Source organism: Cavia porcellus, unplaced genomic scaffold (assembly GCF_034190915.1).
Source record: "Cavia porcellus strain 051 isolate PalLab524CR breed Dunkin Hartley unplaced genomic scaffold, mCavPor4.1 scaffold_11, whole genome shotgun sequence".
In the NCBI taxonomy this organism is placed as follows: domain Eukaryota; kingdom Metazoa; phylum Chordata; class Mammalia; order Rodentia; family Caviidae; genus Cavia; species Cavia porcellus.
Window position 1 is genome coordinate 39564031 of NW_026947494.1, and position 16727 is coordinate 39580757.

The 16727-nt window shown below is 36.2% G+C and overlaps 1 protein-coding gene across 5 annotated transcripts in view; it reads left to right on the forward strand.

Moving 5' to 3' along the window:
* The window catches only part of Parp8 (poly(ADP-ribose) polymerase family member 8), a 177383-nt gene that overhangs the window by 116911 nt on the left and 43745 nt on the right, over positions 1-16727 (forward strand). For all 5 annotated transcript variants that reach the window (XM_063258129.1, XM_063258127.1, XM_063258128.1 and 2 more), the window contains 5 exons: positions 2989-3055; positions 9758-9883; positions 10478-11042; positions 12417-12467; positions 12567-12662. In XM_063258129.1, coding sequence (XP_063114199.1) covers positions 2989-3055; positions 9758-9883; positions 10478-11042; positions 12417-12467; positions 12567-12662 — 905 coding nt within the window. The remainder of the gene's footprint in view (positions 1-2988; positions 3056-9757; positions 9884-10477; positions 11043-12416; positions 12468-12566; positions 12663-16727) is intronic.

Consider the following 16727-nt stretch of genomic DNA (forward strand, 5'->3'; position numbering starts at 1 on the left):
GGAAAGTCTCTACCTTCTCCCTCCCCTCTGGTGAGGAAGTAGAGTGGCTCAGCCATTTTGTGTCAAGTTAGACAAACTCTGAGGCATACTTTATGTCTCAGCAATACATAGGGTTGGGCAGAAGCTGGATCCTGGCAGAATTTGTACCTTGGGCTGGGCTATTTCTCTATTACTGTGCCATGCTTCTCATGTCCCTTTGCAGGTTCTGTGAGCAATTCTTACAAAGTTTTTGTCAGGCTCTACTTGTGAGAGGACCTGGTCAAAGATCAGGGATCCAATGGAGTTCCCATCCGTTGGTGGAGGAAACTAACAGATTTTCTGGTTGGACCCCGCACTGCTGGTCCCCCCTCAGGAAACTGCCGTGGAGATACTTGCCTTCATTTGCCCCCTTATTTTGAGATAATTTTTTTGTCCATTTCCTTCATACTGTGGAATTTTGGACTAGCTATTGGAGATCCCTGAAGATTTACTTCACCTGTTCTAGTCGTAGCAAAATTTTCTGGAAATTTCTTACAGAGGGGTGGCATTATTTTCTTCCATTTTTATAATATGCTATTTAAATTAGGGCTTGTGAACAGTGTTTATTCACATTACTATCTTAGTACATTCTCCGAAAGGCTTTTGTTGCTGTTGTTGTTGTTGTTGTTGTTGTTGTTGTTGTTGTTGTTATTGAGAAACTGAGAGAAAAAACACAATTTAAAATGGGTGATAATTGTGTAATACATGAGGAGAACTAGAAGTGAAGTTCCCTAAGAGGAGCAATGTAATTTATATGCTAGAAGAAATAATTAAGTTTTATCTTGGTTTCTAATTTTAGTTATTTCAGACAAATGAGAAGGTGAGAAACTACTTCTTTAAGAATGTTTTGCAATAAGTCTTTGCAGGTACCAGCATTTATAGTAAAATGAACTTGCAAAAAAGTTTGTGACTAATACATGATTTAGACTGACCTACTTAACAGTTCTTTTAGAAAAACATTTATTCCTGTGGGTGGGAAACGTGTGAACACCACTTATTTTAAATTACAATCTTTGACCTGGGCAAATCTGACTGTGTATCCGTGAGTGAACAGGAATGGTAAGAATTGAAGAACTGTTACCTTTGTATCTACTTTGAAATTAAAGATAAGGATTTTTTTATTGTATATGGGAAAATATATTTTAAACAGAGACGTGATACCATTTGTTTCAATTCTTGGGATAGTATATTTTTCAGAGTGGCTAATCTAAGTCCAGTCTTTGATGTAAAGGGAAGGCCAGTTTTAGTTGATAATAAAAAACAATCAATGTTATGTTAGAAGGTTTTTTTGTGCAAAAAGTCTCATGATTGGTATCTTCTGTGTTTACAGTCATGTGATCAGCTGCAGAATAATTTCCTCACATCTTGGGCAGTTTTCATTTCTTAACTGAAATTACATGAGAGATAAGGAAAAAAATGATTAACTTTCACCTTTTTAAAATGTGAAAATGTATTTCTAATACATTGTCAAGTTCTTCCTCATTTCTTTGCCACCCAAAATGAGCCCCATGATGAATTTGATTGTATCTGTGGTAAACTTGTGAATAAGCCTTGGAAGAAGAGGCATATCTCAAGTGGCAATACCTGTTTTTCTATTAAAGAATATTTATTGTAGTTTCTAGTTTTATATTAGCACAGTTATGTGGTTTTTAGAATTTTTATTTGGCTTATTTTTAGATGAGTTTACTCGAGCACTTGTTTGCTTAATGAGATTTTTATTGTCCAATTTATTTTCTAACTAGTTATTACTGGGTTTCAGGAAGCTTTTAATTTTTAAAGATGTTATTAAAAATTAATTGAAAATATTTTTAAATTTACAGAAAAATTGCAACACTCCATGCTGTTGCCCTCATTATTAATAGGTCACTACCTTAAATATAATTAGAGTTTATTACATTAATATGCATTCTATCATTTACTTTTTTAAAAAGTATTTTGTGAGCTCTTTTGATATATTAAAAGGTTGTGGGTCATTTAGATTTTATTCCTATTAACTGGGTCAATGTTTGTAATTTTTTTATGTAATTTTGTCATTTTGATAAAATATTGACCCTTATTTCTTAGTCATGCAGCTTTTAAGTTCTGGGTTTTGTGTTTTTATTTTGCAACATTTATTAATATGTTCTACATAAAGATTTGTGTCTGTTATTCTCTTTTGCCTTTTTTTCGCACACGATCTCCTCTAGCAAAACTTTAGTTCTGGTTCTGTGTGTCACATTTTCCCTCCTATTTGAAGTGAGACAGATTTCTGCATCTGGTGTCTTCTCTCCCCATTTTTTTCTTTCTGCTTGTGAAAAGGTTGTGTCCTACATCTTCTTCGATACTGTATTCTCATTTTGTCGTCTTTTTCATAAAAAAAAAATTCCACTGGATTTTCGGGATGTTAGTATTTTTTATTCACTTTAAAATCCCCGCGCCCCTTGTAGGCGGGCCTGGGCCAGGCTTCCTTTCCACCTCACTGTCCAGTCTTTTCCCGAGGGCCAAGTGCTGCCTTTCTTTAGCCTGCTGTCCACCTTGCTTTTATACTAGCCAGAATGTGTCTATGAAAGCTATCGGTTATTCTGAAGATTATTATTTATCCTAGAACTTGCTTTTTGTGATACCTAGGGATTGATCCCAGGGCCTTTCCACTGAGCTGCATTCCCAGCTTTTTTGCAAGTTTTTTATTTTGAGACAAACTCTAGGTAAGTTGGTAAATTGCTTAAGTTTGAGATCCTCTGGCTCTCAGATTGTAGGCGTGTGCCACCATGCCCACTTCAGTGTACATGTTATATGTCAACACATACAGATTTACTTTAATGTTTAGTGGCCACTCGTGACTTTCTGCATATGTTTTATGTGTGTACAGCCTGTAAATAGCAGTGTGCACACTGCACTTCAGCGTATGTGTGTGTATTGTTCCTTCAGTCTTTTTCCTGCTGGTGGCTGAGTTTCAAGTCAGTATTGAGTGATTTTTTTTTCTCTTTCCAGTGCCCACTGTTGATGTCTTTCAGATTTCCACAAAAGAGCGATTTGGATTGGGACATCAGCTGAAAAAGTAAGTTTGCTGAAGAATAAAACAGTGCATTTCTATTCAAGAGACCTGAGTGCTCCTTTGGCTCATTTCCTCCCATTTTCACTCACCAAGATGTTGTTGAAGTGAGTGTCTGAAGAAGAGGAACCCTCCTGGCCTGCAGAACTGCATCCTTCCTTTGCTCTGTAGCACTCCGTATCGCCTGGGGCCTGGCCTTTCTTTTTCTGGCTCAGAGCTGTCCTCTTCCAGCCAGTACCCTGCACTCTATGGGAAGGTTGACCGATGTGGACATAGCGTCCTGTGTCTTCTATGTGACCCACAGAGGAAATGGGACGAGAGAGGGTGCATTGGTTGCCCCACTCACTTCTCCAGGAGGTCCGGTTCCTCCCTCTGCACTTCCCTGCTGCTCTGGCTGCAGTGTCCGGGTGCCGCTCCTGGCCAGTGTCTGTGGCTAGTTCTTGTTGCTTCGGGCCTGGTGGTGAGAACAGAGTTGCAGCCGCTGGGCCTAGGCTGCTATCCTATTCCTGTTTCTCATTCCTACGCCTTCAAAACCTTTCTTTTATAAGTGGACTGTTCATTTCCTGTTTGGACCTTGAGTCATAAAGTGACTCAGTTTATGTTATATAAATGGATGTGTTTCTTCAAAAATATAGTGTGTGTATATAGTTCATTTGAAGAGGTAAATACTTTCTTTAATGTATCATTAGCCAGTATGACCTCTCATTTATGCAGTCACCAGAATTCTTTTTTTTTTTTTTTTTTGTCTTTTTCGTTTTTATTGGTACCAGGGATCAAACTCATGACTGCCTGCTTGCAAGGCAGGCGCTTAGGCCGCTGAGCTAAATCCCAAGCCCCCAGTCACCAGAATTCTTGTGCACTTGAGTATTTTTAGTCGACCTAAGTAGAAGTTTTATTATAGGTTTTAAGCATGAAGAAAAGATGAAGCCTGGACTGGGCATGGTGGCCCACACCTATAATCCCAACACTTGGGAAGAGGAAGCAGGAGGACTGTCATGGTTCAAGGCCAGCCTGGCTACACAGTGAGAGCTTGTGTTAAAAAAAAAAAAAAGAGGGGCTGGGAATTTAGCTCAGTGGCATAAGCACCTGCCTTGCAAGCAGGTGGTCGTGATTTCGATCCCCAGTACCGATGGGAAAAAAAAAAAAGAAAAGAAAAAAGATGAAGTTTTTGTATATTGCTTCAAAATCTCGCAGAGGCTTATTGATGATTTTTTCACTGTTCAACTCTATTTTTTTTTAGTTTTAAAAACCATTTTCTATAAAAACTTGCTTTTGAAGAGTGGAAAATGAAAACACTGATTGAGCCAATACAAAGACAGCATAAAGAAATGGTCTTTGAGTAGTAAAAGGACACTGCTACATTATAGACAAAAATTGTCTTTGAACACTTGCTAAAATCAAATGATCACATGTCTGAGGGAAAGCACAGGCCTTTGGGGCCCGTCGACTTGTGTTTTGGTACAGATCCAGGGTGCTTATTTTGATTTTCCCTGCAAGAACTAATGATACTGCCCATGTCCCCCTTCCCTGCAGTGGGGATGCAGACAGAAGATCTAGATGAATGAGAGAAGACAGAATTACCCTACGTGAATTGAAGCCAATTTTATTTTATTCATTAATTTTTAATTTTCAAAAAATTGATAGGTAACATTTATTGTATACCGCATGTCTTACTTAAAGTACATATACATTGGAGGATGGTTAAATATAGATAATTAACAAGTGGATTTTCAACTTTAAAAAGCTTTGTAAATTTACTTTTGTGAATGCACAAAATATAAGAATATACATATTAATACGTTACATAAAATAATACATAAATCATGCATATTGAGATATTTCTATAAATTGTGCGGTTTTTAAATTGCATTGAGCAGATCTTTCTTCTCAAACACCTGTGGATTCTTTATGGTGAATACATTCAAAATCCCCTTTTCTGGTTTTGTGGAACACAGTACATAATTGTTACCTGCAGTCACTAGGTGCCACACTTGCACACTCAGATGGCTTAATCATACCTAATTGGAACTGAATGCCCATTTACCACACTTTTACAGCTCCCCATGACTCTGCCCAGCCTCTGGTAACCACTGTTCTCCTCAGCTTCTTCTGCAAGGTCAGGTGTCTCAGATTCCATATATAGGTTGGTCATGCTGTGTTTATCTTTCTGTGCCTATCTTATTTTGCTGTAGTGATGTGAAGTCTCATCCATAATGTTGCAAATCATAGGCTTCTATTCTTTTTTTGACAGTATAGTATTCCGTCGGACACAAGTACCCATTTTCTTTATGCATTTGTCATCTGGTGGCACTTAGGTTGTTTCCGTCTCTTGGTCATTGTGAATGGTGCTGCAATGACCACGGTAGTGCAGATGATTTGTCAACATGCTGATTTCATCTCTGTGGCATGAACACCAGTAGTGAGCTTACACAATTATAAGGAGTTCTGTTTTTAATTTTTTTTTTTTTTTTTTGGTCTTTTTCCTTTTTACCGGTACCGGGGGATCGAACTCACGACTGCCTGCTTGCAAGGCAGGCACTTATGCCGCTGAGCTAAATCCCCAGCCCCTGTTTTTAATTTTTTGAGCAATCTCTATTGTGTTTCCTTTCTTTTCTCTCTCTCTGCCTTTTTTCTTTCTCAAGCGGGTAACTCTAAATTAACTTTGTAAAGAAAGACCACAAGATAATCGCGTACTGAAACACATTGTTTAGATTGTTCATCAGAATGTATTCTACACCTTCCCTTTTATTTTGATCAGTTTTCATTTGGTTTTCTACAACAGCCTTTGTTGGACAATATTCTAAGAGCAAACACTTTGGAACTGTTTACTTTGCCACATAGGGACTTTCTGCCTAACATAGGAAGTCTTGTGTAAAGCCTAGGGTCATCTCTATCACAGAGCTCTAGATTTGCCCCCAGTTTTGATGGCTTTGCATTGAGGCAGCAGTATGCAAATATGAGTTGCACATCACTCACATTTGAAAATTGGAGATGAATGCTCTTCTAAAGCCCATGTGTCGAGTTTAAACATGTGCAGTGTAGAATCAGACAGTAAACCCTTAATGTTTAGAGTTTTGCATCTGTAACCTAAATTTGACTTACGATGTATGTTTAGCACATTTTATTATGTAATGTTCTTTTGTAAGAACTCACCAGACACAGCCTCAGTTTTCTGTTCTAAGATTAGATGTGCTTCTCCAGTGCAGGTGGGTTGTTTTCTGGGTAGAGCCCATATTTTTCAAGTCGTAGAGGGAAGCATGGAACCTACCTCCTCATTATAGTCCCCAAGTTTGGTGCCACTTATTTTAGCACAGTTTTTAAAGTTTATGATTTTTCTACTCAGTTTCCTCCCACTTAATAACTTTTTTAAAAACGTAGGATGGGGTTGAGAAAAACACAAGAATTATGGAAGCACTAGAAATATATAGCTGTACCTTTATCGACTTTTAAATATGTCATGTAGGTTCAGAAAAAGAAATGATAATTCTAGTTCCAAGAAATTAACAAATCTATGGGTTGTGTTTACTCTTTAAAAACTTAGTAGAAGGTACTGTGTTTTATTAATATTTGCTTCTAGATAGATAACCTTCTTGAAAGATTTCTTTCATGTGTAAATTTTAGCTAGGTAGGAAATTAATACGGACCAGAGTATCTTTTTTCATAATCCTTAATACAGTTTAGCCTGATGCATTTGTTTCCTTAATTATGAATAGCTGGGTTTTGTTGTGATCTGTAGTTTAATGTTACACAATATTTAAACATTTACTTGTATCTTTACAATTATTCCTAAAAAGAATCTGAACTGTTAAGAGGCTATTTACAGAAACATTCCGGAAGGAAGGCAAGTTTAGAATCTTCAGTGTTTGTAACCATTTAGATTTGCTCTCAGGAAATAAGAGATTCTCATGAAGTGTTTCTCTTATCCCTTTTTCTTGTGTCTTGGACAGCAGGACAGACTCTTTAACAGTAGCATCTGCAGCAGCAAATGCTTTAGCTTATTACATGTCAGCCAGTCTTCCAAATGCTTGTCGTATATTAAGTGATTCACTTGTCACCACAACCCTATGAAGCATAAGTAGTGTTACTGTTGTATTCCTTGAAGAAACTGAGGACTAGAGAGGTTAAATTTAAGGCCACACTGTGAGAAAGTGGAAGAGCTAGAATTTCACTCCAGACTGATTCTGTTGTCCCATACACTAATCTCATAGAAATCTATGTCTCATGGAAGTTGAGGGATAGGTCTGTGGCATTTAGTGAATACTGGGAGAATGTGAAATGAATAAGTAAATCCCCAAAGGGAAAATACATATTTTTTTGTGGTTGATAGGATACAGAGGCCCAATGATCAGTCCTGTTCAGGGCGGCTGTCTTTCAAAGGCAGAGCATGTAAGATATGGTGAAGATGACCTTAAACTTCGTATGACATTTTTCACTGAGCACAGTTAAATTGTATTTATGCGGGAAATAACTGAAAATCTTGCCTCACCTCAAAAATGTTAAAAATAAAATCAGGTACAAATTCTTCATGTGTGGAGTTCCACATTTATAAAGCTGAATCTAAGTAAAAATCAAAATGCTAAAAACATGTAAATGAATGCCTTTAATTCAGTTTAATGGGTGATATTACTTTGTTCAAGTTCAGTCCTACAGTCTAATACTGTCTAGTGCATAGTTTCTTTCTAAAAATAAAACAAGTCAGCATGAAGAAAATCATGGTGTTGCCTAAGTGGGTTCTCTTTTTGCTCTGTGAGTGTCCTGGAACCATTGTTCACAAAGCTGGCTGCAGCATCTTCTGCTCTTCAATCAGTGCAGGTGTGTAGCTGACCTTGACATAGTTTTCTCTTTTATTGTTAGCCTTCAATAATTGCAGTAGTTCTTTTTGGTGCCAGCACAATCTCAAACGTGAATATTTAAATCTTTGAGAGGCTCCCTATATGAGGAGGTGGACATTATACCAAATGTACTCATATATGTACTTCAGACTGGCACTGATTTTAAATAATCATTATATTTTGACATGCTGGAAGTCAAATACATGGTAGGCACCAGCCCAGTTTCATTACTTTTGTATCTAAGAGCAGCTGCAAGTCTGGGTATCCAAGTTAAAACAATAACTGATTTTAGGTGAAAGTTCATGCTGATGTAACATGCCGATGTCGCATAACATGAGAGAAAAACTTTAACCTTCCTTTTTTTTGTTTGTTTTTGTTTTTTGGTTCCAGTTAGCTTGTCCTGATTAGGCAAATACTTGCTGGATGTCTTGCACCCCCAGAATGGGAACTTTGTTTTTTTAAATTACAGTATAAAAAGAAAATCTGTCTGTCTGTCACTGGAAATCTCTTATTAGGTTTGGGGAGAAATTATAGCCTTATTACATTTAAATCCTGGTGAAATCTTAGGTGAAAAAAAATCTTTAACCATGAAGTGTAAGGTAAAAAAGCTCCTTGCTGAGCTCTAAGGCAGATGTACTGTGAATTCAGATTGGTGATGTATTCATGACTGTCTTCCCCTGTGTCTCACTGCTCCTACAGCTAGCAGAAGAAGCACTAATAAAGCCTAAATGATAAACTTCTGGGGAATGACTTAGTTCCTTATTATTGAAAGATCTTGAGGAATTTAATAACTGGTCTAGTGCTCAGAGTCACACCTGTCCCTGATGAACAACATATTGTACGTGTGTCAGCCCTATTGGTTGGTGTGTGTACCTCGACTCTGTCACCATTACTCAAGTGTGCCTGGGAAGATTTGATTTTCATTTCTTGTTTGTGAAATATGTGCAATAGTAGCTACTTTCTGAAAGTGCCTTGAGAATTAAAGGGAAAAAATGTGTATGTAAAGTTCCTGTTCTACTCTCTCACTATAACTGGTAAACAAGTATCAGTACCATTTTCCTTTCCCAGAACCAATCTATTTTGGAAATAATTGAAATGAGCATGACAGATGGGCAACGCTAAAGCTGTTTTGAAAGAAAACTATCTTCGATATTAGCGTTCAGGGCATGGTTATCCACTGCCACCTGGAAGATGAGCAGCCTGGAAAGCTGTCCCTGGACCCTTCTCCTAAGTGCAGAACTGATATATCAGAGTTATTACTGTGATGTCTGATGTAGTGATCTTATTGAAAATGTTGAGATTAGAAATGATCACATTCCTGCTTTTTGATAGTAATGAAAAAAATTATTTTAAAGTGCTTTTAAGAATAACCAAATTTTAAGACATTATACTCCACTATCCTGACAATAGTTTACTAACCATGTGTTTTTACAGTCAGTTTTGCGTGATTTATTTCTATATACAGTTTTATTGTTTGACATAGAAGCAAAACAACAACAAAAAAAGAAATTGGCTTTACTTAAAATCATTCTGATTTTTTAAAATACTAAAGCTAAAGCTGCTGATACTGATGGCTGTCATAATAATTCTCTTCATATATTTATTCTCCCATCTATTTTTAAATCATTCTAGATTATACTTTGTCTGAATAATTAGTAATTGTTTTCCCATATTGTGATGTGACTAGTCATAATTAAATCTTGGTAGCTAGCTACCTGATGCTTTCCTGTGTATGAAAAATTTTGTATATAGTAATTCTAAATTAGAATCTTCCTGGTTACCGTGTGCTTATCTCCTTTGATGAATGAATTTTCAACATGATAAGTTCTTGCCTCACTTTAGGACTGGAATAACAGAATTATCTTTGGTTTGACAGGATCATGCAAACATTTGTTACACAACAGTGGAAACAGAGCAAAGAAAAGTCCAGTTGCTTGCACAATAAGAAACTGTCAGAAAAGAAAGTGAAGTCCCCCCTGCATTTATTTTCTACCTTGCGCAGGTTGGTAACGCTTGACCTTCCCATTGTCTTGATGAGCGTATGAGTGCACTGTTAACTCAGTTTAAAGCATTCTGTAGTCTTAGCATCTGTTTGTGTGTTTGTGTATTTATCTGACACAGGACTCATGGCGATCCTCCTGCTTCATCCGCCCAAGTACTGAGACTACATGCACATACTACCACACACAGCCTGTTTATTTTCTTTATGACTTTAAAGAATGGACTACATTTCTGTATTCTATCAAAAACATAAATGTTCACTTCTGTCACTTTTACTGCTTTAGCATCTGTTCAGTTCACTAAAACTGTATTTGCTTTTGGCTCACCTGGAGCTCATAGCTGTTAGTTTCATATGGAGTACTGGCACAGTTTGTGCGGGGAGGGACCCTTAGAGTTTTCTGCTTTTCAGGAACATGTGGTTTTATTCCTGGGATCTTTCTGCACGTATCCTTGATTTTCTCTTTAACAGGGTAGGCTGTATTTAAGTGAGATGGTAGTACATATGGTCTGCAGTAGAAACTAAGCATGCCAAGTGTTCTCCATGGTTTGTTAGACTCGTCCTTTTCCCACTATTAATTCTTGTTCCATTTTGAAGGTCGCCAAGTTATCCTCCCCCTGGTTGTGGGAAAAGCAAATCCAAACTGAAATCTGAGCAAGATGGCATCTCCAAAACACATAAGCTGCTGCGGAGGACTTGTTCCAGCACGGTCAAGGCCGACGACGTGTGCTCCACCAAGTCGCACAGGACCTTTGGTCGCTCCCTGTCCAGCGATCCCAGAGCTGAGCAGGCGATGACAACAATTAAATCGCACAAACTCTTGAACCGTCCCTGCCCTGCTGCTGTTAAGCAAGAGGACTGCCTCACTCTGAAGTCGCATAAACTATTGACTCGATCTTGTTCTGGAGACCCGCGATGTGAGCATACCGCCAACTTGAAGCCCCACAAACTGTTGAGCAGATCCTACTCCAGTAACCTTAGAATGGAGGAGCTGTACGGACTGAAGAATCACAAACTGCTCAGCAAGTCTTACTCCAGCGCCCCAAAGGCATCCAAAACCGAGCTTTTCAAGGAACCTACTGCGGAAGGCAGGAGGCTCTCTCTTACCTCAGGGCTTATTGGTATCTTAACACCATCTTCATCTTCATCTTCCCAGCCTGCTGTGCGTAAATATTTTCACCTTGAGTTCTTACATTTTAGCTAAGGAGTAGTGGAGTTTCGTTGTTAATGTAAGATCTAGTGGAGGAAAGAACTTAAGACAGGTGTTGTGTTTTAAACTTGCTGTTTTTTCTTTTTGAATGTTTTCGCATATCAGGCATTTGCAGTTTCACTGGAATGTTAGTTCTGATTCTGAAAAAAATAGAGTTACTGGTTTGAGTTCCAGATCAAATTCTTGTCATGGTATTGAATGCTACTAAAAATAGAAAGAAGTTTACTGGATTGACAAAACATTCCTTTACCGCTGTAATTTAATGGTTTGCTACGTAGGCATATCTCATCTCTCTTTTTCACGTGAATTATGGAGGACCATGTTTGTTTTAGAATTAAATTAAGAGTAATCTCCTGGAAGTTGGGAGAACTTTGCCAGTAAACGTCACTGGTAGAGAGAAAATGTATCCTAAAACCAGACTTGAATTAGCCTTTAGGGTCTATATTATGATGAAACGAGCCAGGAGATAACTGTATTAAGAATTTAAGGCTTTTATATGGTATTATGTTACACAAAATTCACCTCTAGAGTAATTTATGTTTTCTAAATATGCATGTGTGTGTGTGTGTGTGTGTTGGGAAGTTCACATTTAACTCTGGCCATCTGTATGGATATAGCCAATCATAGATAAGGCTGACAAAAAATGAAATGCTGTTTTTAGGAAATTACTCTCATGTAGGTTTAGTTTTGAAACTAAATTGTAAGTTATGCCATAAAGCTGTATTTCATGAACATTTTATTGGGGTGATAATTGCACATGAACATCCTAAAGGCCCATTCCTATTTAAAGATAAAATTTAAGGTCATGGATAAAACAGTGTCAAAACTGTTGCATAGTGGAATGTTTCCCATGATAGTTTTGCCCAAGAAAGGTAAATTCACATATTCTATGAAAAAAAGTCTCTGTAGTGACCTATATGTAAGCATAAATACATTATGCTTAGGGTTGAGCCACTTTGGGTAGCTCTGTAATTTTTCCTTAGAGGAGTAATTGTATCAGTTTTTTAAATAAGATCAAAATACTCTAATGGGGAGGTATGAATGCTTGCTGCTGAGTAATACGGAAAGTGAGTTTTTGTAATCATGTCAAGAAGCCAGTCCTTGGTACTAAAAGATCATCAATTAAGAATGCTAATCGTTTAGTTTAGGGAGAAATTATAATGGTACTACAAAAAGGACATTATAATTAGGTGAGTAAAAAGATTATAACATCTTGATGTCATAGATGCTATTAATAGTTTATGTGATCTTAGAACAATCACTGTTATTTTATCATACATTTTTCACAATTAAAATTATCTTATTCTTTTACTTTACCTTTTATAGCCTAATGGTGCAAAATGCATTCCAATACGAGACCGTGGCTTCCTCGTGCAGGTAAGAGTGGAGACTGTTGTAGAAATAGTTCAGTCCATATTGGGTTTTCAGCTCAATTATAAACTTGACTGATTTATTTGTCTGTGTCATTTTATTCAGACAATTGAGTTTGCTGAACAGCGGATTCCTGTATTGAATGAGTACTGTGTGGTTTGTGATGAGCCACACGTGTTTCAAAATGGTCCCATGCTTAGGGTAAGTTCTTGATGGTGGAAGAGCAGTAATTATTTACAATGAATGTGAAAATATTAAAACCTTAAAAAAACAATTTAAAGTAAATATCGGGCAAATGACTTAAATTACCAAATGGTATAATTTGGATAGATGAATTATTATTCCTGAAGAAATCTGTGAAAGCGCAGGTAGTTGGTGCTGGACAAACCTTTCTCACTGCATTTCTTGTGTGTCAGTACATTTATAGCTGTGCCTATGTTGACTACAAGTTGTGGAATTCTAAGAAATGCTGTTTAAAAAGGGGAATGCTAAGGATGCTTATAAAACATGTATTTAAAAATCTACAGTTTAAAATGCATAACATAAATAGGAGGTATAGACCTCTGCTAGTTAGAAGATAGATACCATAGTATTGGAAGAATCATAAGAAAGGTTTAAAAACATGCTAAATTACTGATACACTTGGGGCACTGTCAAGAAAATATGGAAATAAGAATCAGTATGTATAATATGGTTTGAGAGAAATCATTCAAAAGTTGCCTTCTTTTGGTAATTTTATTGATAAGATTCATATGACATTGAATCACTGAACTACACAATCAGATGGCATTTTGATTTAAATGTAAAATGTACCCCAAAATTCTCATGCATTCAGAGGTTTTGGAAAGTGATTGATCGTGGAGTACACTCATCAGTAGATAGTCCATTCACTAATTCAGTTCATAGCTGACCATGCTGTCAGGGTGTCTGGTTGGAAGAAGCAGGCTCTGGAGGGTGTGACCTACAAGAGCGCGTTCTTGTCCTTGGCTCCTCCCTTTCTAGCTCTGCTCTCTGGCTGCTGTGAATTGAGAGCAGCTGTCCTCTGCAGTGCACTTGTAGTCAGTCATGGACTGGATTCTCTGAACTCATGAGCAAAGATAAATCTCTCCACCAAATATATTGTCCCTGGAATGGAAAATCTGACTAATGCAAATGGTACTGAATGTATTCATAATGTTGTGCTAACATCACCACTAATTCCGTAACATTTCTATTACCCACCAAAAGAAACTACATAACACTTTCTCTCTTTTCTAACAACCACAAATGCCCTAACAACCACTAACGTATTTTCTGGCTCTATAGATTTCACCATTCTGGACATTTATCAACCAAATGTAATATGTAGTCATTTACTTCTTTGACTTGGATAGTGTTTTCAAGTTTCATGCCGGTGGCATGTATTTTATTCCTTTTTTAGGACACAATATTCCATTTTATGACTGTATCACATTTGATTATCCACTCATTAGTTGATGGGATATTTGTTAACTCTGTTTAACTTTCTGAGAAAAGGCCAAATTGCTTCCATATATTCCGAGTAGCAAGATATGGCAACTTCAGTTTCTATATATTAAACAGTATATTACTATTTTTCTCTCACTAATAGTAATTAATTGATGATGGAATATCAATATATTGTAATTATTATATTATATAATATATAGAATATTAATATAATCAATATACTATTAATCAGTAGTGTGTTACTATTCTTTCTCTCATTTGAAAATTATAGCCATCCTATTGTGTGTGAAGTGGTAGCTCAGGTGGTTTTGATATGTGCTGTCCTAGAAATAAGCGATTTTGAGCAGATTTCCATGTACTGGTTTTTGGAGAAGTGTGTTCAGTTCTTCCATTTTCAGTTTGGTTATTTCTGTTTTTATTGGTGAGTTTTTAAATATATTCTGAATATTACACCCTTATTCCTGGATCCTTATCATACATATGATTTGAAAGCATTTTGTCCTCTTATTTGTGTTTTCCTTTCATTTTTTTGATAGTGACTTTTTACAGAGAAATTTTAAATATTGATGAATCTAACGTATTAATTGTCTTTTGTTGCTTGTGTTTTTACTGTTGTATCTAAGTATCTATGACTTATTCTGAGTCATGAGATTGACATTGTTTGCTTCTAGGAACTTGGTAGTTTGTTTTCTATTTATGTCATTGGTCCTTTTCAAATTAGTTTTTGTACTAATAGTATGAGGTCAGGGCTCAATTTCATTGTTTTGAAAGATTATCATGTAGCTGCCCAATTCTCCATGTACTGTTTATTGAAAAGTCAATTCTTTGTCAAATAATCTTGTTACCCTTGTTCAAAATAATTTGACCATGGTGTTGATTTATTTCTAGACTCTTAATTCTATATCCACTGATCTGTATAATTGTTTTTATGCCAATGCAACACCGTCTTGGTTACTATAGTTTTGTAGTAAGATTGAAACCAAGAAATATGAATTCTTTTTGTTTTCCTTTCACAAGATTCTTTTGACTGTCTGGGGTCCTTTGACTTACATATCAATTCTGTTTTTGACTTGTCTGTTTCGGCTAATAAAGACAGCTGGAATTTGCATAGATTTGCATGGGATCTGTAAACTAATATGGGAATTGCTGTCACTGTCTGTAGACAGTGTTTATGTCCTCTCAGAATCCATGCATTGAAATTCTGACCTCATATGGTGATATTGAGAGGTTGGATCATGAGATGACGGCTGAGACTTCGTGTGTGGAATTAGTGCTTTTCTAAAAAAATCAGTACAGAGATTTCCTTGACTACCCTGCCACACGCAGACATGGCAGCAGCTGTCATTGGTTTCATGGTCATGTAAGTGTGTGAACCAGGAATTGGGGCCTCACCAGACATTCAGTCTGCTGTTGCCTTAATTTTTTGCATATTCTGTCCTGCAGAACAGTGATACATGTTTGCTTGATGTTTATGACAGAAGATTCAGCCTATCCTGTCCTATACTGTTAATAGCAGAATGAATTAAAGCACAGTTATTATTCTTCCCAGTTCATGATAAGGATATCTTTTCATTTATTTAGGTCCTTCAAAATTTCTTTCAATGCTGTTTTGTAGTATTCAGTGTCAAATTTTATACTTCTGAGTCAAATTATTTTGTGTTTCATTCTTTTTTTGATAGTATAAATTCAATTTTCTATTTCATTTTCACATTTTTCTTTGGTAGTATAGAGAAATATGCATGATTTTTGCTTATTAACCTTGTTTTCTGGAAGTTTGTTCAACTTAATTATAAGCTCTAATTTTGGATTCTTTAATGTTTTTCCGTGTAAAATGATACCCATCTGCAAATGGAGACTAGGATACTTTGTATTACTTTTGCTTATTGACTGTGTCAGAATTTTCAATATAAGTTTAGTTCAAATAATAAGAGCAGAAGTCCTTATTTCATAATTTAGGGGGAAATTTTCAGTCTTTCATTGTTATTACGGATTTTTTTTCTTTAGATCCATTTTATCTGGTTAACAAAATTGTCTTTCTATCCTAATTTGTTTAGTGCTTTTCAAATGTGGAAATGTTTTTTCTTTTTATCTTTGCTTTTCTGTGTTTCTTGATATGATCATTTTTTTCTTGTATTCTGTTTTGCTATTTTCTGTATTTTAATGTAAGTACTATTATGAAGGAATTCACATTTTGGTTTTCATCTTTGGTATGTATTATATATGTTTTTATTCCTTTTTTTCTTTGTCATTGCCTTCTTTGATATATAAATGCATACTTCCTAGTGTATTGTTTTAATTCTCATGAATTTCTGCTTTTTTTCATAATTGTTGCCTAGGGAATTGAAATTAGCATTTTAATTTTGAAAAATCTGGTTTGCATCAACTAGAAAATCATGGATTTTAATAATGCACAAATTTTAATAATGCACAAATTTTTTCTCTCAATCTCTCTTACCATTAAATTTCTAAACTACATCTTTCTATGCTGTCTCCTCCTCAATATATTGTACAACATAATTACAGGCTTATATAATGGTCTTTCCAACTGTATTAAGTTGGCTTTAGCTCAAGCAGTTATATCCTCATGCCAGACTTTTCATCTGATTTCATCTGTCTAAACTGTATCTTTGCTTATCCGGATTGGAGTTCACTGTTTCAGGGGAGCATAGATGAATATTTTGTAAAATAAATTTCTTTATTGTTGGTATTCCTTAGGATAGGAAATCTCAGTTTATCCTTAGGATAGGGCATCTGCAAGTTCTTGATCCTTTTTCTTCCTGCTCAAATGTGCTATTACTG